This window comes from Cheilinus undulatus, linkage group 4, assembly GCF_018320785.1.
Source record: "Cheilinus undulatus linkage group 4, ASM1832078v1, whole genome shotgun sequence".
NCBI classification, from domain to species: Eukaryota; Metazoa; Chordata; class Actinopteri; order Labriformes; family Labridae; genus Cheilinus; species Cheilinus undulatus.
In genome coordinates this window covers 19,344,008-19,371,923 of record NC_054868.1, presented here as the reverse complement: position 1 = coordinate 19,371,923, position 27,916 = coordinate 19,344,008, and the positions used below count along the sequence as shown (strand labels likewise).

Sequence of the window (27,916 nt, the reverse complement as noted above, 5' to 3'; positions counted from 1 at the left end):
CTTTTTATGATTCACAGTCTACAAAGTATCTTCCTTCTTTAAAGTGATCTTTCAGTATTTTTGAATTGGGGTTGTATGAGGTTCTTTTTTCAGTATTAGGTACATAAAGAGTCTCTGATGTCAGTCAATGGGATCCCTTTACGGGGAGACCGTCATGAGTTCAAGCATGGAAGCTCGGCAACAGCTACACATCGTCTAACTAATTTTAAGAAAAGCGAAGCTAAATCAAACACCTGGATACCTGTACACTATGTTAAAAAAAATCACAGTGCTTTGCTTTTCCACTTTGAGATGCTTTGTTTTAGCACTTTAGTGGACACACATGCAGCTTCCATGTCTGTCACTCTTTCCTTAAAGGGGCAACATTAACTGGCATCTCCTGTGGCTAGTAACCTTAATATTAACCAGAACATTATACAACCTCACATAAAAAATAAAGTATCACTTTAAAGCTCTTGTGAGGAGTTTTCAGCTTGCCATAAAATCAACTGAAGTTTATACTGTTATCTCTTAACGACCCAAAAAAAGAGAACATCGAGGAAAAAACTGATTGTTGCCATAGACTAAGGAGCAGTGGTGGATTTATTTTAAATCACCATGACTGCAGGGAGACATTACAGTTAACCAGTACAGCAACCTTAATTAATCGCAATGAAGGCATTATAGCTGACAGCCCATGTATTTTTCCATAGTATTTTGACTCACTGCTTCCATCTTTGGAAGAAAACTTGTCTCCTTGATGGGCAAAGGTTGCAGAATGAGATCTAAGTACACTATCACCTCAATGTCCTCCATTATTGCCATGTCGACAGTTTTGCACAGCTGTGGTATGACGACCCCATTTTCCATGTGATATGATGATGGAAAGTTTAAGTGCCTCATACAAAAACAAAGTAGTCAGGCCAAGTCAAACCAGCACAACATAGCAATAGTTATTTTGTCTGTGACCAAGCTGCTAAACAGTTTGTTATCTTGTGTTTACATTCTTGTTTACTGAAAGGACTAAAAATGTGCATTAGGTTTGTTAAAAGAAGCAGGATGAGATTTTTCCTCACAAAATGCATTTGTAGAAAGAGGTAAAAGCTATTACTTTCTCCCCAGGGGAGCACCTAAGGCATTAGAAACTGAAAGTTCCTCACAGGAGCTCTAAAACGTGACGCAAAAACACATACTTGGTCCTCTTTTAGAAATCACAACATCAAATCGGAATGAAAATATCACATTTAACTAGCTAGCAGTCAGTTTTCAGTTTTTATCATTAATATAGATATAAAAAACAAACAATTGTTTTAAATCTCAGGGTGTGTCTCATTTGGTCATCACTGGGAATGATAAGGAACGGTTTGTTCAGTCATGTCTTCATAATGGCTTCTGGGAGATCAATGGCACAGATGACAAGGCTACACTGTGTTTGTTTGCAATTTGCACTTCTGCTGGATCATAAACTCTGTTCTGACATAATATGACACTCACAGAATGTTGAAAAGTACAACATGCCTGAAACAGAGTGGACATTTTTAAAACACTAACCTGTACACAACTGCGGAGATTAAACAAATCACACATCTGATCTGGAATTAGTTAAAGTCAACATTTTAAGTCAGTATCAATGACGATCTTAATTATAAACTAACAATCTCAATAAATCAACCTGAGACGTCTTACACTAAACAACTATACATCTGCTAGAGCGCATTGTAATCTCCTCTGAATATGTGCAGTTTATTCTAATAAACATTGCAGCACCTTCATGTTTAGTGTCTCCTCCTCCTCATGGTGATTATATGTTCAGTTAGAGGAAATAGTCTTTTTTTTTTTTTTTTTTTTTTTTTTAAATTGTCCAGTATTCGTCCCATCCGTCCAGTACTTGGTACTCTTGCTTGAATCATTTCACTGCTAACTGAGTGATAGAGGTAGAGCTAAAAGATGGAAAACATGCACCATCAGAAACCATACATGACTCCCTTTGCTCCCCTCAGTGATTTCCTAATAAACGCTACAAGCAGACTGCTGACGGGGAGGGCTGTGAGCGGCAGTGTCGGTGGGAGGTTGAAGTTTGGCCTGTCATAGAGCATGCTCAGGAGATGATGCGGATGCCGAAGTTTTTCTTGAGCTGCTCAAGGAAGACGAAGGTGAGAACAGTGTGAGGAACCAAGCGGATCCCTGCAGGTACGAGACCCTGTAACAAGACTCTGAGTCAGTTCAATATTTAGACAGCAATACAGTTTCGATCAATTTGCTTCAATTTACCACCACAGTTAGTTTTAAGGTACAACAATCAATACGTTACTGAAGTATAGACTTCTAGCTTTAATTCAAGTGGTTTAACAAAAACATGGCATTTACCATTTAGGAATAACATCCATTTCATTCAGAGAACCTCTATCAGCAGGGGTACACAAGTATTTAAACAAACAAACATTAAAGTAGTGCCATGATTGTTTGCCCCGAGTGAGAAGTGTCATAATAACCTTGGTGGTGTTAATGAGCGCTTTGTAGGATGTTGTTTTTTTACCTTGTAAAATGCCATTGGGCCCAGCTTTGCTGTTTCTCGTAAGCAGTGCATCACCCCCTGAAAACAGAGAAACACTGGATTAGTATGAAATAAATCCGTTGGGCATTCTTAATAACGTTGTCATGATTTTAAATGTTCTGATACATTTTGATACTATCTTTGTACAATTGTTTTTTCCTGGCTAAAAATCAAATGGTTTAATGTACAAATAAAGAATTAAGATAGTTCTCACTTGAAAGCTTGTTTCATTATACAAACAAATTTCCCTTTTCAAAACTAAATAGAATAGAAAAAGGGTCCATTCCCACAGTTAAAGGAAGGTTTAATTAAATTAGGGTCTTGGGGGTCCTCATCATGTATTCTGCTGTTTTTCTTTTGTGCAAGAATTCATCAAAATGTCTTCAATTTTTTTAAAGTGAGTAAGGATTGGGCGGTATACAAGTTTTTTAATACTGTTAAACATTCTTAAAATGTTCTTCCAGCGTACAGCATTACCGCCAGGTTTTTAAAAAACACAGAGTGATCAGAGCCCACACCTCTACTCATGCTTTATCTTTAACATTATAATTTGAGTATAAAATGGACAAGAATGTTTATTACAGGGGCAGTGGAAGGGCATCATTTTCACACTCTACTGGTAAGCTGAGTCACATCATAAAAATGTGTCTGTTATTTAACTCTCTCTCTCTGCTCAAAAGGGCATATGCACTCTCTTACCCCCTCCTTAAGAGGTAGTAAGAGAAATAATATCCAAAACTTTTATCAGACAGAATATAGGAATGTGATTTATGTTTCCCATCCTTTTAAACAGATAAAAATAGGCCGTACATAAAGTATATAAGACTTATTTTCATCTTGCGAATCAATGTTTCCAGATCACTGCAGGGTAAGGTTACAACTTCAGGACCCAAATAACCAACAAGTACCTTTTGACTTCATGTGCATATCCCATTCAAAGAATTAACTTAAATTTAAATGTTGGATGGTTTTAATTGTGCCTGATATTGCTGCTGCAGCACCTATTTATTAACAATAAATACATTTTATTAACAATAAATTTCAGATAATTTCCCATCAACTAGCCTGGCGTCATTAGGCTCTGTCATCACTTTTACAGCATCCTCACTAACATGGTGGTGGTGCTGCTAGAAACAGACCTACAGTACATTCTAAAGGCACGTATAATGATGGTAATCATAGCAATACCATGGCTATTTTTAAATACCTATGATATGGTATAACCATATAATACCCCTGAAGAGAGCAACATAACATTCCTAAAGAAAGCATTAATCATTCAGATAATAAATGTCCCATACATCTTGCATGAATGTCATATTTTCCTTTCTAACAGTGTGAAAGTGTCACTATGCAAATGCAAATACATGCAGAAATAAAAAAGGAATAAAAAAGGTTGATAAAATGGCAGCTGGTAGTTGATGTCACATGATAACCTTCCATATGAAGTCGTCTGTGTGTGATTACGTTTATTTGATAATTAACTTGTATTTAAACATGCAGCATACCCAAAGCAAAACAAAACCCAACTCTAAAAGTCACATGGCCTCCTGAGTCTCCACACCTGTGTAAGAAAACTGTTTCTGACTCTTACAAAATAAGCTGCAAAAAAGCAGATACGTTTTTTTAAAGATGCTCCAAAGTCAAAACAAGGTTGGAGCGCTGGCGTCAAGTCAGTTTGACGCACATGTCTGAAGAACAGCTATTATTTCAAAAGACCAAACGCATGAAGCACATACAACTGCATTGGTGCATGAAGTCTGGCTTTGCTTTGACTTTGGAGCATCAAATTAGGGTAAACTCATCATTGTAGCTTTTCTCCTCTTCTGCTTTTCTCCTGCAAACAAAGGAAAGGAGGAAAAGCAAAGAATGCAAGGAGAAAAAGGAGAGGAGAGGAGAGAAAGAGGCATAGAGATCCCAGCTGAGGAGCTCCACTCTGCTGGACTCCACACTTTCATTCTCTCATCAGAGATGATCAAACTCAACTATTGTGAAAAACTGATATTAACTTTTCTTGATGTTTTTATAAACCTGAAAATAAAAGAAGATTTCTTAAAAAAGCACACATTGTGGTTAGAACTAGAGAGGAAACTTTATGGAAAAGGAATGTCAGACTAATTGAGGATGTGGTGTCTTCCAACAAATTCTGAATGCAGGAAAAACTAAAAAAAATCAGATCTTCAGTCATAATTTTAAGCAAAAGTTGCTGTGGGAAAATACTGTTTGAATTAATGAAATAAATAGATTTCTTTCAAGTCTTTGCTTATCAAAAACAAAAAAACTTACCGTGTACTCTCCCTTTGAGCTCATGAGCCTTGTCTTCAGGACGTCCAGAGGTTGACACAAGAATGTAGCACAGCCTCCCTGCAGAGAAGAGGTGAGAACATTAAAGAGTTCAATACATTTTTTAGTACTTCATTCAGGCTTACAGGTCACCAAAATTACACTCTAAACTTACAGCTATGAAGCTGGACAGGAAGTGAGTGAGGATGTTATCTCCCATCATGCCGGTTCCCAGAACCAACTGCTTGGCCTGGTCGTAGCACGCCAACTAAAGACAAAACATAAAAGTTATGAAAGGGAAGGAAAATGTTAGATATTTTAATAAGTCTTTTTGTAACATGAAGCTAAACTCCCCTCAATTTAGAGGCCCAAGAGATCATTTCCCAAAATCTGGAGTTACATTACATTTATTAAAAAGAAAGCTCATAGTGAATTTTATAAAACTAAGTTGACAGTTTAACTCTGACAACTGAAAGCTTTGAGTAACACTTATCAAATACATTTGTGGTCTTTATTTTCTGCTAAAATAAATAAATAAATCAAAGAACAAGATATCAACTGTACAATGCAGTATTTTTTGTTTCAGTATCTAGCTCCCCCTAGTGGTTAAGTAAAACACTGTGGTAAACATCAAAAACAATATTGTATTATTTTTCAAGGCTTTAAAAGCAATTTTAAAAGGACAAAAAAGGAAGAAATACAGACAAAATGATTAATAATTAAGTATTGGGAAGATGTTTATAAAGCTCTTAATTCAGATTTTAAAACACCTTTAAACTTGCTCTGAGGGTAATTGTATTTTTTAATGTAAGAGAGACTGTTGAATTGTAACGACCTGTCAAGTTTTCCTGACAGTCTTATTCATATGATGTATTTGTTACTGTTAATATTCTCAACAGTCATATATTTAGAGGGTTTTCATAAAATGAAGCAAATGCAACTAATGTTAATTTTGAATAAAAATGTCACTGAAAATGATCAAATGAAATGCAGTAGCAGGTTTTGTTTGGATCTACAGTACCTTATTATATGGCCTACATCAGTATAAATATATATTAGATGTAGAAAAATACATTTATATACATGTAAGTGTCATATATGAAGGTTATTCAGTCTGAATTATGGTGCACTACACTCACTTTATAAAGATAAGAAAGGCTGAGGCTTTATGGGTTAATGCATTATGAATTAGTTAAATGGTACGATTGGAGAAGGAAGCCCATTCATCTAGGAGACTGATTCCTTATTAATATATTCATGAACGTCTAATTCAACTCATTGTTATTCCATTGTCTTATTAGAGGACTTGGATTCTGGATTTGACAAGAATACTAAACATCTTTTTAATGCACTGAAGAGGACTGATCTGACTTCTGCCTGTGTTAGCACAGAATAGATCATAAAAATAAAGGAAAAGTCCAGTGAGTGGGAGTGGTACAGGATTTGTAACCCTTCAAAAAATATTAAAGGATGCAAGAGTATGCCTCATACTATTTAACATCATGCATCCCTTTAATAGACTCCATCTAGATTTAGATTGTTTAGACTTTGGTTAGACTGACTGCACAGTAGAAGAGTCAAAGTTCAATTTTAGGTTGGGACAACTATTTGTCTCAATGTCCTCAAGTTTTTGATGTCAGTAAGATTATTTTACTGGAGTGTGAGCCTCCTTGATCCAGAATTATTCATGGCTTCCTCCTGAAAAGGACCGAGTGTTATGGGGAGATGTACTATGAAGAAACAAAAACTAAATGATTAAAGTGGAGGTAATAAAAACTCATTTGAATTAAATAATAAGGTGATACAAATGTATTTGAAAGAAAAAAATGAAGTGATAAATGATAAACTGTTTTGATTAGCTTGAGGCTGATTTCATGAAAATTGTTGCAATTTGACTAAAATAGTGACTAATTTTATCATTTTGATCTCTTATCATTCAGCACCCACATTTTTTATTTATATTTTTAGGAAAGGTAATTCAAGGGGTAAAGTTACAAAAAATGATGATAAAAATGGAGGTGATGAAAATGTATGTGATTTGACTTAAAAAGCATAAGAAATGCTGGTGAATAAAAAAAATGAGGAATAAAAATGTTTGTAAAGTAAGAATTAAATTAATAATCTATTCATTAGGATGTAACTTTTGTTGCAAAAACTTTGCACTTCCACTTAACTCAAAGGGGATATATTATGCAAAAATCACTTTTTCAGGCCTTTCTAGGAAAAATATGTGCCCCTGGCCTGTCCACAATCCCCTCAAGCACCGCCCCCCAGGTTCGGTTGGTCCTCCCCACTTAGAAGAAGTTCCGTCCTCCTCTCCTGATCCTCCTCTCAGCTGTCAGTGGAGAGGAGGATCCATATCCATCCATTTCCTAAGAGGGATGGAGCCAGACAGCTCAGTAACATTTAAAGCCACAGACACAAAAACAGCTGGTTCTGAGCAGGGCTGAAACAGCCTTCACAGGCATGTTTTGGGGACCTCTGAGCCCAATATAAACTTGTATTAGAACGGTAAAATATGTCCCCTTTAACTCAGGACTTGTCTCAAACGTCACAGCAGCGATGGAGACTTTTTTAAAGACTTTTGGGTACTAGTTCGCTAGTTCATCACTAAGATCTCTTCTTGGATTTTTTGAGGAGAGAAATTGATGTCGGTGTTTGTTTTTTTACTGTCTTGCGAATTTCGTCACTGAATTGGAAATGTGTTTAGTTGTTTATGGAGTTTAGAAGCTCTGGGCTCAGCCAGGTGAAGCAAGCCAGCAGAGACCACAGCAGCCAGCAGAAGCATCTCAGATAGATCTGATACAGGAGGTGTATTTTTCTGGTTTTCTAACCATAAAAACTTTCCTCATTTTGTCAAAAGAAGTTTGTAATTACATTGAAGTGTTGGTATTTAAGCTTGGTAACTATTTCAGGGCTCAGACCTTCTTTGAGTCAAGCCGGAAGTCACAAAAAGTACATGTTTTAAATGTTTTTATTATACATTCATTATGTAATTACTTCTATTTTACTCAACAAAAATTTAGATCCCTTAAATGTTTTAATTCATGTTCATTTTTTATGCTTTATGAGTCAAATCAAATACATTTTTATCACCATATTTTTATCATCACTTTTTGTTACTTTAACCCTTGAGGGTCTTTCCTTAAATGATAAATATAAATATTTGAGCCGTTAATGATAAATAATGAACGAAAAATAATCAAAATGATAATATTTGCCACTATTTTCATCAAATCAACCTTGAACTAATCAAATCAGTTCATCGTTTATCACTTCATTATTTAATTACATGAGTTTTTTTCCATCTTTACTTTAATCATCCAACTTTTGTTACTTCCACCCTTCATAATGCACCTTTTTTTACTTCTTTCTTTAGTGAAATGTTATGTATAAATTAGGGCTGTCAAAAGACTAAAAATGCTCGTTAAATTTAATCTCAGAAATTCTGTAGATAATTACAATTAATCACTACATTTATTGCATTTTAAAATGACACTACTACCCTTAAACTCAGAGTAACTGACGACTTGTATTGATATAGACCTGCTTTTATAGATAGATCGAAACATTTAAACACAAACTTTACCACAAAGAAAGGAACTTAATGGATTGAGAAGGAAATAATGTTTGAGAAAACAAGGTGCAGATGACTTTTGATCTGTCCATTGAGCTGTCTGAGTTTTTTAAGTGAAATGAGACATTAATGTACTTTTTGGATTTTTTAAATCATTATCATTATAATGATTATAATAATTTCATAGCATTAAAATCATGTTAATTATCCCCAGAGTCTCCCAGAGTTAGTCCTCAGAAAAAAGGTGTTTTCTATCAAAGGTCTGAGCCTGTCTGCTCGTCAACTTGCCTGTCCCACAGTGACCAGCGCTCCTCTGCTGGATGCCATGGTGGCTCCTGAGAACAGTTTCCTCACTCCCTCTGTGGGACCAGAACCAAGACAGCAGTCAGACATGATCCAAATAAATAATACAATAATCATACTTGTTTATGTTTACCTTCTCTGAAGACTCTGTAGAGCCCATCTAGAGCATGTTTGTAGCTAAAAGATGGGAAAAAACACCCACAGTAAGATTAACACACTAAATTTTAAATGTTGAAAATGATATCTGAAGGGTTTTATTACAGCTCTTACTTTCTTCTCAGCTCTGGTGGTAGTTTCATGTCATTCTGCATCCTGGAGGGTAAAGCAGGTTAGATCAAATTAAACAATACCAGGGCTTGTTAAACACACAGCAGGTAATCACCAAAGGACTCACAACTAAAACAACAACAAAAGGTGACTCAGCCCTGCCCACCTTTGTTCCTGGATCAGGCTGGGAGCTATTGATAAAGCTTTCTGGGATCATTTCAGCAAGACCACTTTAACAGCTTTCCTCCATTGTTATGTGAAATTAATCCACGAAACAGGAACAAAAGTTACTGCACTGTAAATACTACTGTTGTACAGACTCCTCCTCAGCACAAAATCACATGTAAGCTAAGGAGGTGTCTACATAGCTCGGAAAAGTCTAGAGGGGCCATACATTTATGGTGGTAAAGGGACAACATCTGGTGCTTCCATAGCAACAATGAATATGTCCTGTATATCTGTGTATATTGTGTTGATAAAAGTTGATCACAAAAGTTTTCACATCCTTACATGTTTTACCCTTTAATTGATTTTATAAATCAACCATGGTCTACATAATTTGGTTTTTTGGCAAAAAACAAAACAAGGAAAAAATCTCTTCGTCATCCCATGCACAGGGGTTGGATACTTTTTTATAGGAACTGTTTATATACATGTATAAGAAATACAGTTGGTCTCCTTTTTTTTAATAAAATAAACATTTAAGTTTGAAAATTCCACGTGTTGTACCTTTAAGGGGATTCTGAGTAGTGTTTAAACTGTATATGAAAGAATAACTGAAATATTGTGGCATGTTACCTGACATTCACCATGTCAGCCGGCGTGCCAACGAAGCCTCCAGTGAAACCTGAACAGAGAGAAACATGGTTGGAGCACAATCCTGTATGAGTGGCTCTGCATGTGTACAGAAATGTCAATGATAATGCATGGAAAAAAAGCAACTGCTGTGATTTTAATGCTGATTCTGTTTGATAAGTGCTGATCTTTCTGTGTAATTTTTGTTTATTAATTTATTTGATGCAAAATAGAGAAGATGTAAAAACCTGATCATCAGCTCTGTTGATAAAAGGGCTCTTGCTTTGTGGAAGACCCATAACCCTGAGTGTTGACACAAATCTGTTCCGATCTATACTAAACCAGTCTGAAAAATTTTGATTTTTACTGGTAAAATATTTGGTTTCAGATATACTCAGGTGAAAATCTTCCGATCCCTTCTGTGCATGTCTTTGTCCAAATGATGTCCCTAGTGCAGTGTGTCAGTGCATGTTTGTGGAGATATGATGCCTTCACTTTTCTCAAACAAAGGATACAGTGACGTGTGTGTGAGTGTGTCTGTAAAATGTGTTTGTCCACCTCCAAAAGCTCCCAGCAGGACCTTCTGGTAAAAAGGCATGGGGCCTTGGCTTTTACTGCCCATCATGTCCCTGACTGTCTCATAAATAGCAAATCTGGTGAGAGAATAGGACATCTGCAAGGAGAAGAGAGAAGAGTCATTAGTCCAGTCAGTGCTGTATCAAACATTGACAAGTCACTATATTTTTCAACCACCAGAGGGAGCCAGTCGCCTAAAACATGCATGATACAATATTAGAAAGGTTTTAAAAGAACAGTTTCAGATAAGCCATAGAAAGGCTAGGGAGATGGCAATACATCACTCATGAACTTATTGAAACACAGCAGTTTTAGGAAAAAACAAAAAGTTACTTTTATGTTCCACCTTCCCCAAAACCAAAACAACCTAAATTCTTTTGTAATTCTTGTATAACTGAAGTCTTAAAATGGTCAATCAATGCTGACAAAGCTTTACATTTTTGACAAATTTACCTTTTGTTACATTTTAGTTTTCTTAAGCCAGTTTGGTTTTCGGGGGGAAACCAATTTCCTATGAGAGTCAAATTTAAGTTTAAGTATCAATAATCCTGTAGGTCAAAATTAATGGAGTGATGAAATCAAGGGGGGCTTGATGCTCAGGAGGTAGAGGGGGTGGAACTCCTAATTTTTCTGGCAACAGTAAGGAATGAATGCTACTCATAATGGCTGCTGCTTGGCTAGAGCTGTGTGTGTCATTTCTTTGAATAAAAGAGGTTGCTTTAAAAATAAATAATTTTATATGTTTTGATATGCTCCCTAACACTGTGCATGAATTTATGAGGACAATACATTTTGGCTTTCCTACTACATGTAAATAATTTCTACTTTTACAATTTTTTAGATATTTGTCAGGAACGTCCATTAAAGTTTAAGTAATTTGCTAATTAAATTTTAAATTTTAATGGCCATTTTGGGGTAATTGTTTGGACATTTTCAAGTACTTTAATGAAAATTGGGGGGACATGTTTGTATATTTTGGAGTATTTCAATGGAAGTTTTAGGGGAAATTTGCTTTGAAATTATTTTTAGGTATTTTCATGAGGATTTGGGAAATTTTTTGCAAAGGTTTTTGGAATTTGGAAAAATTTTCAGTCAATGTTTCTGTAAATATTTTGGATCTTGAAGAGATTCTCTTCAACTTTTTAAAATACTTTTGTAAAATTTTTTGGGATATGTTTTCATATTTGGAAAGATTCATTGTAAGCTTTGGGGTAGATTTGTTTTACAGTTTTTGGTATTTCCATGGGGATCTGGTAATTATATTTTTTTGTGAATTTTGGGGAATAAGATTTGAATTTGTGATCAATATTTTTGTGAGTATTTGTGAACCAGGCAGGAAATTTGCTTTGACTTTTTTTAAACTACTTTCATGAAAATTTTGGAGAGCTTCACTGGATGTTTTGGGATAAATTTGCTTACATTTTTGGGTATTTCACAGGTATTTGGAATCTTTTTTATTATTATTTTTGGAAATTTGAAACAATTTTCAATTAATGTTTTTGTAACTACCTGGAAACTTGAGATGAAATTTATTTTGACATTTTAGGGAATTTGCCAAAAATGTTTGGAAATTGATTTTTTTGGGGGGGGGGACTGTTACTGTAGTGTTAAGGCTTTATGACAAAAGTTTCAGTGAAACATTTGAGGAATATTTAAAGAAACTCTGAGTTACCTTTATGGGATACGTTTAAGATATGTCCAAGGATTTACAGAAACTTGAGGCAATTTCTTTAAAATTTTAGTGAATTTATGTGGCTCTGGAAATAAAAAAAAAATCCTTATATTCAGAACTTTTAATGTGAATGTTGTTCATGCTTGGCCTTAACAAGTCCTTATGCTCCATCATCAAAATAACTCCCCCATACCTCTCTGTATGACTGACACCATTTTCTGACTGACTGAGGACCTGAGCATCTGATTGACACTAAGCCTAAATGTCTGCTCTAAATTGATCCAGTACTGCAGAACCATGACCTTCAGGAGATTTATTGGCATTAGCCTTATTTAACAGCCTTTTTCTGTCTAAGAAGAGTCTGATCTGTGATCTGATTTGTTTGTTTTCTCTTTTGAAACCTTTCATCCATCCTCACAGATGCCCATACCTGTCTGCAGAGGGAGGCAGAGAGGCCGTTGTAAAGAGCCAGCACACCATCGTTCTTCACGACATGAATGGCCATCCCCACCATCCTCTTCTTCACCTCCTGCTGGGTCTGCAGGTGTACCTGGAGGGAGAGTTGAGTGTAAGCAGGGATGTAATTTTCAATGCCTGTACATCTTTTCACATATTAATACAGTCAACACTTCAATAAAATGAAGAGATTTAAAGAAACTTAAAAAAAATCATAAAATACATCAAAATCAGCTGAGGGGAAGATGCTGATCCTGTTATTTAGCTTATAAAAACAAAGGATTATCTAACAGCCATGGTGCTATACAACACCAATTTGAAAAAGACTGTGATTCCTGGTAAATCGAAACTTTTCAACTCCAGAAAGTTAATTCATAACAGGCTTTGTATAAAAAGACTTTATATAAACTTCCCCACACGTAGTAATACCAAGCACTACTTTCCAAATTCCTTTACCTGTGTGTATGTGTGTGTGTGTGTGTGTGTGTGTGGGTTAGTCCTTGTCAGAGGAGGTCATCAGCTCAACAATGCAGCCTTTGTTCTCCTCTCCAATCACTGTCTGAGTTTGTGGGCCACTGAGCTCTTTACAAGACAGATTTTCATTCTTGTCTCATCGGCAGTTTTTATCATAGAGCTCCTCAAACTAATTATGAGAACTAATTTTTGCACAAACAAAAACCAGGAACATTTATTCAATATGTAGGATCAGTAAATGTGGTTTTCCTCTTAACTGCTGCCAGCACAATTCTTGCAGTTTCACTGTTCTTGGGAATAGTTTATTGGTGGCAGTTACATTTTCAGAATGGTTTAATGCACAAACATTTCAGGCTCGCTACCCACTGTTACAGCAGCTCCCAAATGGTGTGGTGTGCTTTCTGGCAAGTCTAGATGTGCTGTGGGAATTTGTGCAACCATAACTTTTTACTACCACCATATGACACCTAACAGATTGTACCACACAGGGAACAATGAGGCTATTTTGTACAGATATAAGTGCGGTGTGCTTTGAGATTTTTGTTTAATCTCACTGCAGAACAGAACACACCAGCACAGCCAGCTAAAGGCATCAATTTTCCTCCATGTTTGTTCTTCCTCTGAAGTCATGTTTGATCACATAAGTTTCTGTGAGATCTTGTGTCTCTGGAGTCTCCACTGTGACATTGTTGCTGCAAATGACAGGCATGTGGTCTCAGTCTGACAGAGTCTTCTTTTTGAAGTATTATAATGTTTAAAATCAGTTTAAACTGTCCTTTTGCCTTCAGTCACTCATTTTTTTAATTAGTTAAGATATGAAAATTTCAACAGCCACAGTCAATGTGGCCAACCTAAAGCCTGGTATACACTGTGCAATTTTGGGCTGTCTCAGATGAAAGATGACCAATCAAGATGATATCTGTGGTCGTGGCTCTAAATCAGTGGTCGACGTCGAACCATAAGACAGGTTAACACACAGCTGTTGTCATGGTCTTGTGACCAGAGATAGCCTAGGATAAAATTCTGACCATTCCCGAAATTTAGGATGAACATCTCTCAATTTGACTGCTGCTACGACCTACGTCTACTAACCAACCAACAGGAATGCAGCAAGATATGGTGTACCAATAAACATGGCACTGGTGTTAACAAACAAACACATAAGCATAATTAAGCACAAGTTTGTGAGGTACCAACAAGAAGGAAAATCTTGATGTTAGATGTTTTCCAAAACATATGAATGCTATAATTAAAACTGCTTTGTTGTGTCTTTGCTTCATTAATTACCACAGCTTTGGCAGCATAGATAAATGATGCAAACTGATGCAGCGCACACTGATGATGTTTACTCCTTGCATCTCGGCGTCTGCCTTTTTTCCAGCAGCTTTTAGTCGTCATACTGTCTTGCCCACATCAAACTTGATGCCATTTGAGATTCATGTTGCACAGTGTAGCATGCCATAAACTTACAAGATTACTAAAAATGCACAAGGGTCAAACCTAGCTTCATGTATGCTACGATCAATGAAAATTGTAGAAAAAAGAAAAGAATCCTCTCAAATCAACCTATTTTCACTGCAGAAGTGTCGTCATCTCAAGGGTATTACAGTAAATTAACATTAACCAAAAATGTAGTGTCAGAAATATTTCAATACATGATTAAAACATGTAAATAATAAAAGCCCACTACAAAATATATATATATATTTCATATTAGGTTCTTTCAAAATCCTTTAGCCCCACTACCAATGCTTTCTTGTTTTGGATACTCTGTTGGTAGTGGGTTTGAATCCGACAGTGCAGATTCAGGGTGGAGCTGGCAGTAGCAGAGCAGAGGGGGCGACCGGAAATGTTAAAGCTTAAACAGACGCCTCAGTGAGAGGCTGTTTGTGAGGTGACTGAGTAATAATAAAGAAAATAGACTTTAAAAATCAAACTAGAAGTAGTGAAAGCTTTGGCCTTCTGGTGCCCAAGAAAGAAAGACAGGGGATTACCAGAGGGAGAATCCATCCTCCCGAGAAACTTTGCTGTTAGTCTGGTATTTTCTGTGCAGCGTAAGTGAAGGACATGTCAGGACAGACTTACTGGGCCACCAGAAAGTTAATGTGTACATGCAAAGTGAAGCTGTTGGGTAATACTGCTTCACTCAGATGAGTTGATAAGTGTCGGCCTGAAAGATTGTTAGAAAAATGTTGTATGGTGGCTCTGCTGTATATAAGCGGGTCAGCAAAACATCCTATCTGATAGTGACATGGATCACACATATCACCAGTGAAAACAATGTTGAGAAATAATTATAATTAAAAGAATGAGACATTTACTGCTTTACATGTTTGCAGGTCCTTGCCAATGCACACTGTGTATTCTAGCTTATACATGGACAAGTCCACATTTTTTTATTGTGTCTGGTAAATCACTATACCCTAGCCCGTTTCCTGTCTTCACTACCGACACACAGAAACACCAATCAGGGCAAACTGTAGGTACTGTTTATGGATTTTTTTGTTTCCATTACGGTTAGATCCACAGGTCCCTAAAAGAAACTCTACCTTAAAAATATAGAACACTGACAAACTGACAACATACTTTATTCATAAAGTTTAAAGAAATAAGGATTGCATGTTGGCTGACAGCACAACAAATCTTTTAACCATAACAAGTAATGTTTCGTGGAAGTGGAAGAAAGTTCTTGGTCTGATGAAACTAAAATACTGGCCATCAGACAAGATGCTATGCCTGCAGGCACCAAAACACTGCAAATCCCCACTAACACACCATCCCCACTGTGACGCACAGTGGGGGCAGCATCATGCCGTGGGGATGCTTCTTGGCAGCTGGCCCTAGAAGGCTTGTAAAAAAAGAGGGTAAAATGAATGTGGCAAAATAAAGAAAAATTCTGGAAGACAATGCTACTCAGACTGCAAGAGAACTACAGCTAGGGAGAAGATTTATTTTCCAGCAAAACAATGACCCGAAGCATCCAGCAAAAGCTACACAGAAATGGTTTAAAGATAACAAGGGGAATGTTTTGGAGTGGCTGAGTCACAGCCCAGCCCTTCACACCTGATCCCTGTGCAACCTGACGGGGCTTGAGCAGTTTTGCATCGAAGAATAGAGTAAAACTGCAGTGTCCAGACTTGCAAGCCTGATTGAGACCTATCCATCCAGACTCAGTGCTGTGATTGCAGCCAAAGGTACATCTATTTGCAAAGTTTGCAAAATAAGAATTGTATGCTGGCTGACAACACAACACATCTTTTGACCACCATAAGAAATGTTTTGTCAGCAATTTAAAATATAAGAGCCACAGTTACTATTGACCTCAGATTAGTGTCGTAAAAAGTCTATACCCAGTTCTGTGATGTTGCATGGTGAGCTGCTAAAATTGCATGCAAAATAAATGTTTTCAGGCTTTTCTAGAAAAAAAGTGCCCCTGGCCTGTCCACAATCCCCCAAGAATTAGACCCACCCCCACTTCAGAAAATGTGCACTAAAACAAGCCGTTCTCAGATTTTCCCCTCATGATGTCATGTTGGGAGTTGGCTGTGGCCCCAGGTTCAGTTGGCCCTCCCCACCTTGAAGAAAGTTCCACCCTCTTCTCCTGATCCTCCTCTCAGCTTATTAGGAGAGCCACATTCATTAAGCCACATCCATTTCCTGAGAGGACTGTAGTCAGGGGCGGAGTCAGACAGCTCATTATCATTAAAATCACAGACACAGAAAAAACTAATTCTGAGCAGGCCTGAAACAGAGGGGTTTTATAGACTTGCAAAAATCCAATACTGGAGTGGTTTTTCAGCAACAAACTTTACCTGCATGTTTTGGGGACATCTGAGACCACTATAAATTCATCTTACAGGGGTAAAATATGGGACCTTTAAATTTCAGGTCCTAATTAGCATGACCTAAAATACCACGGTTATCAGTATAATCACAGTATTGTGATAATTTGCTAAAAATGTTCAAGAACTTATGCATCAAATAAAAAAAGGCATGTTTTATATTTTAAAAAGTATAAACAAAATTAGCAGCACAATAAGCAGTTTGGCATTGACAGAGGAGATCTAATTTTTCACTGGCACAACCCACATACTCAGCTCTGCTGCTCATCCAACAAATACATGTTCCTTACAAAAGTGATCCCATTTATAAAGGAAATAAACAGGCTTTACAACGATGTAAGATTTACTGCCAAGAAGCATTGTTACAACAAAGAAATAATCTACAAAGAACAGACTTCCCTACTTTTTGTGCTCAGTTTACATTTTTTCAATGTTTACGCCAAGAATGGGGTTTTTGTTTTCCTGGCATCACTTTTTAACACACCATGACATTATATTTTATTTATACTGTCATTGTTAGTTGACCAAGCTGACCCTGTACACATCATAAGTTTTGCCAATGCAGATTTCAACACTACTTTAACTAGCAGGACAACTGACTACAAAGTTTGGGAGCGCTTTCACAAATGGTCTGAGCCGGTGATGAGCATTTACAGCCTGTGAGTGCATGCTACTGCAACAGTCGGAGGTTCTTTGTGTTTTTTTTTCCAGAGCTGAAGGTAGGCTATGTACTGTGTTGCGGATAAGAAAGCAGAGGAGTAACCGCAATGTCTCCTTTCCCTGAATATTTTCCTTTAAATTCAAGTTGACCTCTGTTGTTCTTTTTTCCCAAATAATGTCAGTAAACACTCGCATAGAATGCTGCCTGGACATAATATTCTGTGATATTAAAGTGCAGTTTAAATGATAATAAAATTTTGAGCGGTACGATAACCCTGTGTAAATGTGAGCACTGTTAATAATAACACCAGTGTCATCCCTAAGTCCTGCTAATCACTGTAGAGGAGTTGGAGTTGAGCATTTTGGAGCATATAAACTTCAACTTACACAACCATAAACTGCACATGTTCAGTTTAGAGTACAATGTGGGGCTTTTCTATTTTTTGATTATTGTTTAAATGTCAGCAGAGTTGAGTTTTCTAGAAAAATAAATCTCTCGTAATCATTTAACACATCCCAAATGCCAAAACAAAAAAAAAACAGCTTTCTCAAATTTTAAACTTTACAGTTAATATTTAGCTTCACCAGTGACAAACTTGGCTGGATGATTCTCCTGAGAAACAACTTTTGATTACTTTTCAGTGTTTTTAAATTAATTTGAATTCTCATGAACTTTATCGTAGTAATGGTCCATGCAACATAGATAAAAAAATAATGGATTGTTGCTTTGAAAAATGATAAAACAAAAAATATATAACACTGGCAATTAACTTTGCGTTCGTGGCCAAGGCAGCACCAGGAGAAATTCTACATAAGCCCTCAGCACAGTGTAATGTGAGCATCAGCAGGTGACATTCAGTCAACATTAAAATAGGAACAACTTTCATAATTTGAGGGATTATCCACTCTATTGTGGAACACAAAGATAAACCCAGCATCAACAACAGCTTGCATAACACAGTGTCATTTCTCCACAGTGGCACAAGGCCCACATGGTGTTAACACATCACTGAGGTGTGAACTGTTACATTCACTGTATTGTCAATAAACTCATGAATACACACAGAGCTTTTACACTAATCATTGCAATCAAGCATGCAAATTTAAAACATTTACCCTCATTCTTAAATTATCCTTAATGTATTAAAAAGTAATTAAACCCTGTCACATTTTCTCTGGAATTTCAAAAAAAGGCCTTTAGTACATCATGGACAGGACTGGGGGGCATAAGAGGTAAGAAACTCCCACTCAGTCCTCCCTGCTGTTCTATGGCAACTCAAAACTATGCAACATAGGCAACAAGAGTGGGAAATGATGCTTTGTGCTCCTGTAGGATACATAAGTTTGTATTCTATCAACCTCATGTTAACAAAAACATGGTTTAATTGTAATCTTGGGGAAAGGAACTACACTACCCACAATCCTAGAGTCTACCAGGGATGTCTCTGATTGGTGGAGCCTCAGAAATTTTGGCTATCGGCTGCTACTATTCAACACATTTTCATGAAAAAACTGGGCAGTGGCTGTTGAGCCCTGATGTAAGCTGGCACCATGATTGTCAACAACCACTAAATCAGCTAATACAAAAATTAAATTTCAGCAGCCAGGTGTCAGCCTATAGAGGGCACTCTACAAAATATGGAATTTAAATACCTTACCCACCATTTTCACATAATCTGCCTGCGCTGTATACCAGGTGCTCAGAGCTTTGCTCTGATCAACAGCACATCACTATTGCCCACTGGAAGCTTTCCTGGATAGCTAAGCAGTGCAGCACAGTCCTGAGCAGCTGGAGACTCGAGATCAAAAGATCATAGGAAAACTATGAGTCTACCCAGGAAGAGTATGTAAGCAACAGATTATTTTTCCTTCCTGGGGTTAATTTACCAGTCGTTTGGACCTTATTCCATTTCTTTTTTGCTTATGTCATAGGTGAGTCCATTAGGTCGTCAATGGGGCTGTAGCAGCTTCGTAACACACTGACCCTGGTGACCAGTAGCTTGTGCCACAGGCTGGCTGGGAAGAAAAATGGGAGAGAATTTGGGCTGGAAGAAAATTCGGCCCTGGCATTTTTGGCTTGAAATGGGCCCTCACAATGGGTCAAATATGTCGGAACCTTAGGCACCATTCTCCTTAAGGTCTGCATTTTGGGAGATGAAATTGGCCCAGAAATCTGTCATGAAAAGAAAACCAGTGGGCTGCTGCCCCTGCTCTATGGTCTGATGCTTAGAGGGAAAAAAAAACAACAACAAAAAAAAGACAAATCATTTCAGCCCCAAAGTACATCGGCCCACTGGGAAAATTCCCTGTTTGCCAGATTGCCAGTCCAGCCCTGGGTTGGGATATAATGTTGATATAGCAATAATTTCCTATCTGGAGTCTGTACTTTTACCAAAAAAAAATTCTCTGATGATTGTATCTTCCAGTTAACTCTTTGTGCTTGATTGAGAAGTTGGCTCAAGCTCATCAACCAACTAATCAACCAGCCAACTGGAGGGGGTTAGCCCTAGTGATGTGAGGTATAATTTCAACAACCCTAGTATGCAGCACAGCTTTGCTTGTTATAATGTCTATATTAGAAGTGACGTTTTTTGACTGGTTCAAGTATCATAGTTCTCTTGAAGTACAAAATGTTGTGGTGTACATATTTGCCTTTTCCATGGGACTTCAAACATAATTGAATCGTTATTTACTTATGACAACAATACACAGAAATCCCTTTGGAGATTAAATAGGAAAAGCAGAATGATTTTTATTTATTGGCCAGTTCTTTGATTGACTGGAATCTGACAAGAAATAGGAAATAATAATAAAAGAGCTTACAGAAATGACATTAGGTTAGAATGATACCAGCCTGATAAACCTAGGTATTCAGTGAAATCAAAGGATATCCAGACCACCCCCCCCCCCCAAAAAAAAAAGAATAACAATTACAACAATACTAGTTTAAGGCACCCAATGTTGACTAATCTCTTGCCTTTAAAAAATATGAAGACGACCTTTGCACACTGCAGAAATTCATTACACATTTTGTGCAGTCTAGACTTTATGTCTCACTCCTTTGTGAGGTTTGAGTAAAAAAATAGGACTTAAAGACAGTGAGACTGGGATAGTTGTCTCTAAAAAAAGGAGAACATTGCTATTAGGAACTGCAAACAGCTTATTTAGCAGTCTGCAGGAGTCACGCTGAGTGGAGACAAAACATAGAACAGCAGTTTCAAACAGATTTTCTCCAAAAGCCAAAAATAAATAAATAAATAAAATAAAGGAGCACGACGCAAACACGTAAACCAGTGGTTCTGGTTTAGAAATTGTCTGCTGTGAACGTTCCAGCTCGAACTAACAATAACCTCAGTTAGCATATTTCGTTTTGCTTTTCCTGTAATAAAGAATACTTGAAAGGTTTGGACTTCATTCAGCTTAAATCAAACAGCTTAAACTTGGTCTCGTTTACAATAAAAAGGCTTTAATCTGACTGTAGAGTCTTCAAAAATATCCAATCTGCAGAGGAGACAAAACCAAATTAAGGACAAAGTACTCCAATAGTCTGTCTGAAACATTCTGCTGTTGTTTGAAACAAAGAAATTAAAACACATTGACAAGGATCATGTGCACTCAAACAAACAGGACATTGAGTTCTCATAAAGGATCTGTCACAGATGTAGGTGCTCAGAACTTTAAGGACACCTGTAGATAATCTTATTGCATTGTTTTGCTGGAAACCCAGAGTTTGATGCTGCACATAAAATCCATAGTTTCTTTAAAAACTTCAATCAAGGGAGCGCAGATGGTCGAGTGGTTTAAGGCACTACCCATGAACGCGGGCAGCCCGGATTTGAATCTGGCCTGTGGCCCTTTACCTCATGTCTCTCTCCACTCTCTCCCCTGTTTCCAAGTCTATCCACTGCCCTTCCACTATCAAATAAAGGCATGAAAAGGCCCAAAAAATAATCTTAAAAAAAACAACACAAAAAAAACCTAAATCAAAACCTTGTTGTCTTTAGAAATGTACTTGTTTAAGTTTGAGATTAAATCAAATCAATCAAAATAGTCAAGTTCCCTCTTTCTATTTTAAAATATGTTTGAAACGTCGCTTTTTTTGTGCTATGTGTTTATCTTTTTGTTCTTCTTTAAAGTTTGCAAATCCATGGTTCAAATACTTTGGCTGACCAAGGCAAAAATTAATTTAAGCCTACACACTAAAAGATAATCATGCTAATTGTTGGCCTGATTCCCCCTTTGGATTATCTTGACAGATTTTTCTGTGTTGTGGGGTATGTGAAGAGGTATTTTATCCTCTCTGATCTGCTCTGATCTGACAGTCAAAACTAAGGATGGTCCTAAGTGTCTATTTCCCTATTCGGCTAAACACTCATTTACATTTCGTTTAACCGACTAGTCTAAAGAGAAGAAACCCCCTAGAAACAGTCAAATTACTCACAGGGTCATTGTGTGTAATGTTTGCCTGATATACTCTCTGCAGCATGGCTAGCATTAAAAGCTAGCGCCGCCCACCTTCATTCCAATTTACAGATAACTAATAAGCTAATACTTTGATTTTTGGCGTCTTTTCACATCCGGTGAGTAGTTATACGCAAATTAAACCCTTGACAGCCTACACACCACTTTCTTTCCATTTACTACTTTAGAAAACTGTTTTAAAGGGGCCTTCCTACTACAAGCTAACAGCCTGGCCACCGCTGAGCTTCTCATATTTACATCCGGTGAAGTGCCAGAGAGGAAGGCAGCGGCCAATAACTGAAGTTACTGCGGCCTCTAGTGGTGGGAGGTTCATCACAGTTTTAAAGAGCATTATAGACAGGGATTTCAAGCCCCTGTGTATAAAAAATGATAGGTAATTAGTTTAACTGACAAGTGGGCTAAATCCCGGGCCAGCTAATTCGATAAACAATTTTAACCATTTTACTGATTAACCGCACACATCCCTAGTCAAAACTAGGGACACATAATATTGATATAAGCAGATATGAAAATGTATAAATCCTACATTGGGTTAAATCATCTGCAAATGTGCAACTGAACCAGGAGGTAAAAGTTGTTGACCAGGCTGCTACGCACTCACAAGAGCCCACTTCGAGCCCCAACATTTTGAATGAAGCCCAAACATTTAAAAAACTACCAGACCATCAAGCTAGTCTCTCAGCACGGATAGACTCAGCCTCTCCTACACATGAGACACAAACAGGGTGTGTGTACATCGGGATCGGCTAGAATGAGTTTGGAAATGTCGGCGTATAAGATATCAATACTCCAATATAATGCATCCATAGACAAAAACAAAAATGCTGACCTCATCTGCATACAGGTATACATCACAAATGCAGCCTTTCACAGTGGAGGTGCTCCCAGCCCGTAGTGGTGCTCTGTGACAGTTTATCATTTCGCAGTTTTGGACTTTGCACGTGTATCTGAATTTCTGACTTTGCTGCACATTTTCCAAATTTATACCGTTTAGACTGCTGCCACTCATTTGCACTCATTGGCTGCTGCACTAAAGTCGTCAAAAAAGCAAACCAGCTTTAAACGTTAGCTTGTTTTAACTACCATAAGTTGCACAGCTAAAATGAAGCACCACATGGGTGGGCACTTGAATTATGAAGAAAATTACCTTTGAATGACCTTGAATAAGGTCATGAAAGCAAAAGTAACCAAATCACTGGACTAAAACCTCTCCTCCTACTATAATTGTACATGGCTACACCAGCTACTGGCTCATTTCAGGCAGAAATTAAGACCTGCAGGGAGTTAATTTACTGCTATGTGGTGATTACCGGCCTTGTCTACATAATTACACGTCACATGACTTCCAGATGACCACTTACAGTTATCAGGGTCATGTGCTGCTCACTTCAGTGCAGCCAAAAGAGAGGAACAAGTAAGGTGAGAAAGGGATTTTGCATTGGGTGTATAGATGCCCTGATTTGCTCCTCTGTGTAACACAAAAACACAGAGACTAACAAGTGTGAACATGCATAAAACCACTGACTCCCTCTCTCTCTCCCTGTGTTGTCGAGCACTGAAAGGCTGTTTATTTGTTTATGAAAGAGGGAAACATCTATTCCCTCTGGTCAGCTTGATAAAACATAATATGAAATACCATAAAACCTCCAATAAAGCCCATCCCCATCTTTTTTACTAGCCTGGGGTTGCTTCATGGTCATGTTTTGACCAATAAAGAAAAGTCTCAATAAGAGACTCCAGTACATTTATATTTGGAAAATTCTGAAGACTGGAAGTAAGGAGAAAAAGCAGCAAAACACAAAAATAAAGACAACCAACAAAAAAAGAAAAATGCTTCAAGCATAAACAGTCATGCACTAAGTTGGTATACTGACTTACAAAGCAAGACTATATCCTTAATTTGCTATTTGTTTAATGATAGCTCAATGTCCTATTTTTCACTCATTTTTTTCTGGTGTAAATTAACATGTTTATAATCCTGACACATGTCCCAAATTAAGGCAGGGTTGTTTCATAGACCAAAATAAAGATAGACCTAGGCCAATAACTCAAGTTTTGCAATACTTAAAATGCACAACATGTTCAACTCTGCCACCACCAAGGGGCTCTCAACTAAAAGTGTTACATAGTATGACAACCCATCTCCACTGTTAACTTCTTGTTTTGAATTGAGGATCCTGTTTCATAAAAATGACAATTCAAAAGGTTCGTTTACTAAACAGTAAACAATTGTATTTTTTCACTCATAAATTTCTCAAAATGAGAGAGACATGCATTTAAAAGCGCACTTCCACGTTAATGCTGGAAGCAACCCCACAGCACATGTGCATCCTGGGCCTGTTTTCAGCATGAATGAGGAAGTGCACTATCAGGTGCTTTCCCCCTAATTATGAGAAATTTATGAATGAAAACAAAACTTCACTTTTCTGTTTAGTAAATATGCCTTATGAAGTGCCTTTTGATTGAACGAAGTTTCCAACAAAGTGTGAAGGGTTTCATGTTAGAGAGGTGAGGCTGGGCAACTGAATGGATCTAATGCAGCCGCTACTAAGAATTTCTCTTCTTTGAAAACTTAAGAAATATTTGAGCCACTGTAAGACCTAAATTTAAACAAAATATAAAATGGGAATGGTTACTTTTTAAATAGATATTTCAGTGCAAACATTTCTACATTTTGTTACTATTTTGGTTTTTAGGTGTAAGGCTAAATTTTGTCATTCAGGTCAGCCACCTTAAATAATTACTTCCAGTACTTCCTGTTATTTTTTCAAAATTAAGTCTGTTTTGTTGGTGGGACTACCCTGCAGTCTTGGCTCTAGCATGTGCCCTATATTTTCACAGCCTTGAACATCCTCATAGACATTTCAGTGATGCCATAGCAGACATGTGATAGCTCAGAGCATGGCATGGCTACGAGAAGCTCCTCTGCCGCTCTAGTGAGCATGCCAGGATATCTAATACAGCCACACAGAAATGTGATGACTCGTCAGGAGGCAATAACTGCAGCGTAGCCTGTCCTCAGTGACTCCTGCTGGAAACAGCTGTAGCCTGGTGTTCAGGCCTGCACTGCTCCACACTGCAGCGGAGGGATACACTGTCACTCTCTCCCCCCCTGCAGCCGACTCACCTTCAGCAGATCCAGAGGATGCGTGCAGCAGGCTGCTCCGCAGGACGCCAGCCCCCCGAAATACCACCTGGACATCCGTTTCTCGGTCATGTTGCTGGACTCAGAAGTATGAAGCAGCTACAGCGGTGACTTCCTTCCTCCCTGTCCGCCTTGACACGCTGTCCGCCCGCTCTGTCGGCTCCTCGGCCTCTTGCAGGCTACAGCTGGCAGTGTTTGTGGTCTACAGTACGCGATTCACCTCGTTAATCTTCAAACATGCCGATAAGAGACTGCACCGCAGGCCGGGGGACTTTGGGCAGCATTGCGCACACTCACGCCACATGATGTACGTGGATACACGCACCAATGTGTGTCTGTGCGTGTGCACTGGCGGCTGTGTTTGGGCCACGATGTGCGGAGCAATAGGAAGAAGCCGTGCACAGGAGAGAGGACAGCCAATTAGGACTGAAGACGGCGGAGCTGCCTACCCACCCCGGGCTCCGGGATCCAAAGGTCGATAGCGGGGTATGAGAAAGCTAAAGCCCCGAACAGCCCAAACCCACACAGCCCACTTTCATCGCTACGAGCTGTCATGAGAGATTTAAAGAGACACGCATCAAACCTGCAGCGGCACAGAGCTATCGCGGTTACTGTCTCTTTAAGAGGACAACAGTCGAATTCCCCCATAAAAACGTGGTAAAAGAAAAAAGAAACGTCAGTGGGACGACGAAAAAAAGGTTCTTAATGTTATTTTAGCATGTGACGTAAATTAAAGTGCCCGTTTGAACCCGAGGGCTTTTGACAGTATGTAAAAACCTATCTAACATTTTTGAGAAGCCAAGTGAAAACATCTTGAATGAACAAGCATGTTGTCACAGGGTTGGAGGCATATTTCGCTTTAGGGGGAAATGTAAAACAACCAGATGCAACTTTTAGCTCCTGTTTTACACGCAGTCATACAAATGTCAAGTTTGCACTCAAATTATACTTTTTTATGTTATAACATTTGATTTTTTTGACCTTCCACCTCATAATTCTGAATTTTTATGATATGAATTTGAATATATTTAAGAATAGCCCTTTAAGATGCAGCGTCTTGTTTTCAAGGGGTCCTAACAAAAATAAATAGAACATCAGAAACAGTAATACTTAACAGGCAAATTACATAAAAACAGGCAGATACAGACAAGATATAGTTATTATTAGTCCACATCTTATAATTCTGGCTTTATTATAACTTTGCTCTATTATAACTCGAGCCAGAAGTGTTGAATATCTTTGGCTTAGCCCAAATGTAAGGTCAATGGGGCATTTTTTATTGAATATCTACTAAGGATATATAAAACCATAAAATCAAAACATTGTGATAAGTCAGTCAGACTTAACCTTGAGGCTCATCAACATTGTGATACGAGACGTTTTTTTCTTCCACTGATGTTCTTCGAAGAGGAAGGGGATTTATTTTTTGATCAGTTGATCACAGATTTGGATTTATTCAATTCTTTAAAATTGATTTATAAAATTCTGAAGATGGCTACATCTATTAAAAGTTCAGAATTTGTTGAAACATCACATTTACAAGAATGAGTTGGACACATGGACACAGTAAAGTTGCTCTTTTACCTTTGACCAACACACTAATCAGTTTATCGTTGAGTGTCAGTAAACTAGAATAACAGTTGAGAAGTGTTTTTCAAGGATATTAAAACAGGAAAGTCTATCTTAACTGCTTAAAAAACAATATTCATCATTATAACCAAATACACATTGTGTAGTGTGCTGGTTGAATGTGTCATGATGAGGGTATAAAATGTTTATGACCAAACCTTTTCAATCACTGTGAATTTTACAGCTGACTATCAAGATGTGAAAGTCCATATACCGTTTATGGACTAAAAAAAAAAGTAAAATACGTTTTTAATGCACTCCTTGCTTGTAAGAATATTTTTTGTGATCCTTGGAGGGATTTTGTGCTCACGAGAAAGTTTGACATGCATATAAGGAATTTTTCCAGCACATGCAAAATCCTTAAAGGTACAGTGTATAAATTTGGGAAAAGCTTTGGTGCAAATGACAACACATCATAGTGGGGAAACTTCAGATGGGAGCCAGGAAGTGATTTCTGCATAGAGATGCTGCCAAATACCAAATTTTTGTTTGGTTTATGACTGTTATAATTGAGAAATTAAAGCAACCTTTGAGCTTGGTTCAGTACAGTTTGACACAGTTAACACATTAAATCCTGATCTTTAGCATGTGTCCGAAGCAGATATCTGTCCAGTCACACTTGTGGTGAAATATCCGTCTCTTTTTGATAATCTGAATCATTTGGCTCGGTTCAGTAATAAGAGCCAGTTGTTTGGCTCCCAGACAGCTTTTCATTTGGTAACAGTTTGGCTTTTCAAATCTGGATTAAATAATGACAAAAAAAAAATAAAAAATACAGAAAACTGGCTCTCAAAACGGATCTAGCAACTGTCCCTTACTTTAAAGAGCCGTTTTGTGGAACAGGCTCGTTTGTGAATGGCACATTATTGCTTGGTCACTTACCCCACATTGTTTTTATTTCCATCAAAAGCCTGTTTATGACAAAAGAGTGTGAAAAACTGTTAAAGGGATGCAGCTAGCCTCTTAGCTCAGTACAAGACTCTTGTCTGCCTTCATCTGAATAGATGATGCTAGGTGCTGTGAGGTCTGCAGAGTAATTTGTGATAATGATCGTCTCTAGCCAGATAAATCAATAAAACTGTGGGAAAAAAAATCACTTTTTGTAAAGTGTAGGGATCATAATTAATGTATGAAATTTTCAGATTGCAGCATGAAGGTCCATGTGAAGCTTTAAAGTACTAACTTGGACATTTTACCCATTTACTGATTTAATAAATCAACT

General features: G+C 37.6%; 1 protein-coding gene across 1 annotated transcript; it reads right to left on the bottom strand.

Annotated features, from left to right (window-relative positions):
- slc25a10b (solute carrier family 25 member 10b) lies at positions 1–26,912 on the bottom strand. Its single transcript, XM_041785412.1, has 11 exons — positions 25,048–26,912; positions 12,437–12,556; positions 10,317–10,431; positions 9,762–9,810; positions 8,967–9,008; positions 8,830–8,873; positions 8,682–8,752; positions 4,992–5,084; positions 4,820–4,897; positions 2,516–2,572; positions 1–2,179 (listed from the first exon to the last, which is right to left on the bottom strand). Exons 1-11 carry the CDS (start codon positions 25,135–25,137, stop codon positions 2,078–2,080), a joined length of 861 nt encoding a protein of 286 aa, XP_041641346.1. The 5' UTR covers positions 25,138–26,912; the 3' UTR covers positions 1–2,077.
- Between the last annotated feature and the right edge of the window lie 1,004 nt (positions 26,913–27,916).

What these genes read in the sequence shown, in the direction of transcription:
- slc25a10b (XM_041785412.1), bottom strand. Translation starts at nt 25,137, where the DNA reads ATGACCGAGAAACGGATGTCCAGGTGGTATTTCGGGGGGCTGGCGTCC. An exon ending in CTGCCTCCCTCTGCAGACAG is followed by an intron (nt 10,432 to 12,436) that starts GTATGGGCATCT and finishes TTCTCCTTGCAG; the next exon opens with ATGTCCTATTCTCTCACCAG. An exon ending in GCTGACATGGTGAATGTCAG is followed by an intron (nt 9,009 to 9,761) that starts GTAACATGCCAC and finishes TTTACCCTCCAG; the next exon opens with GATGCAGAATGACATGAAAC.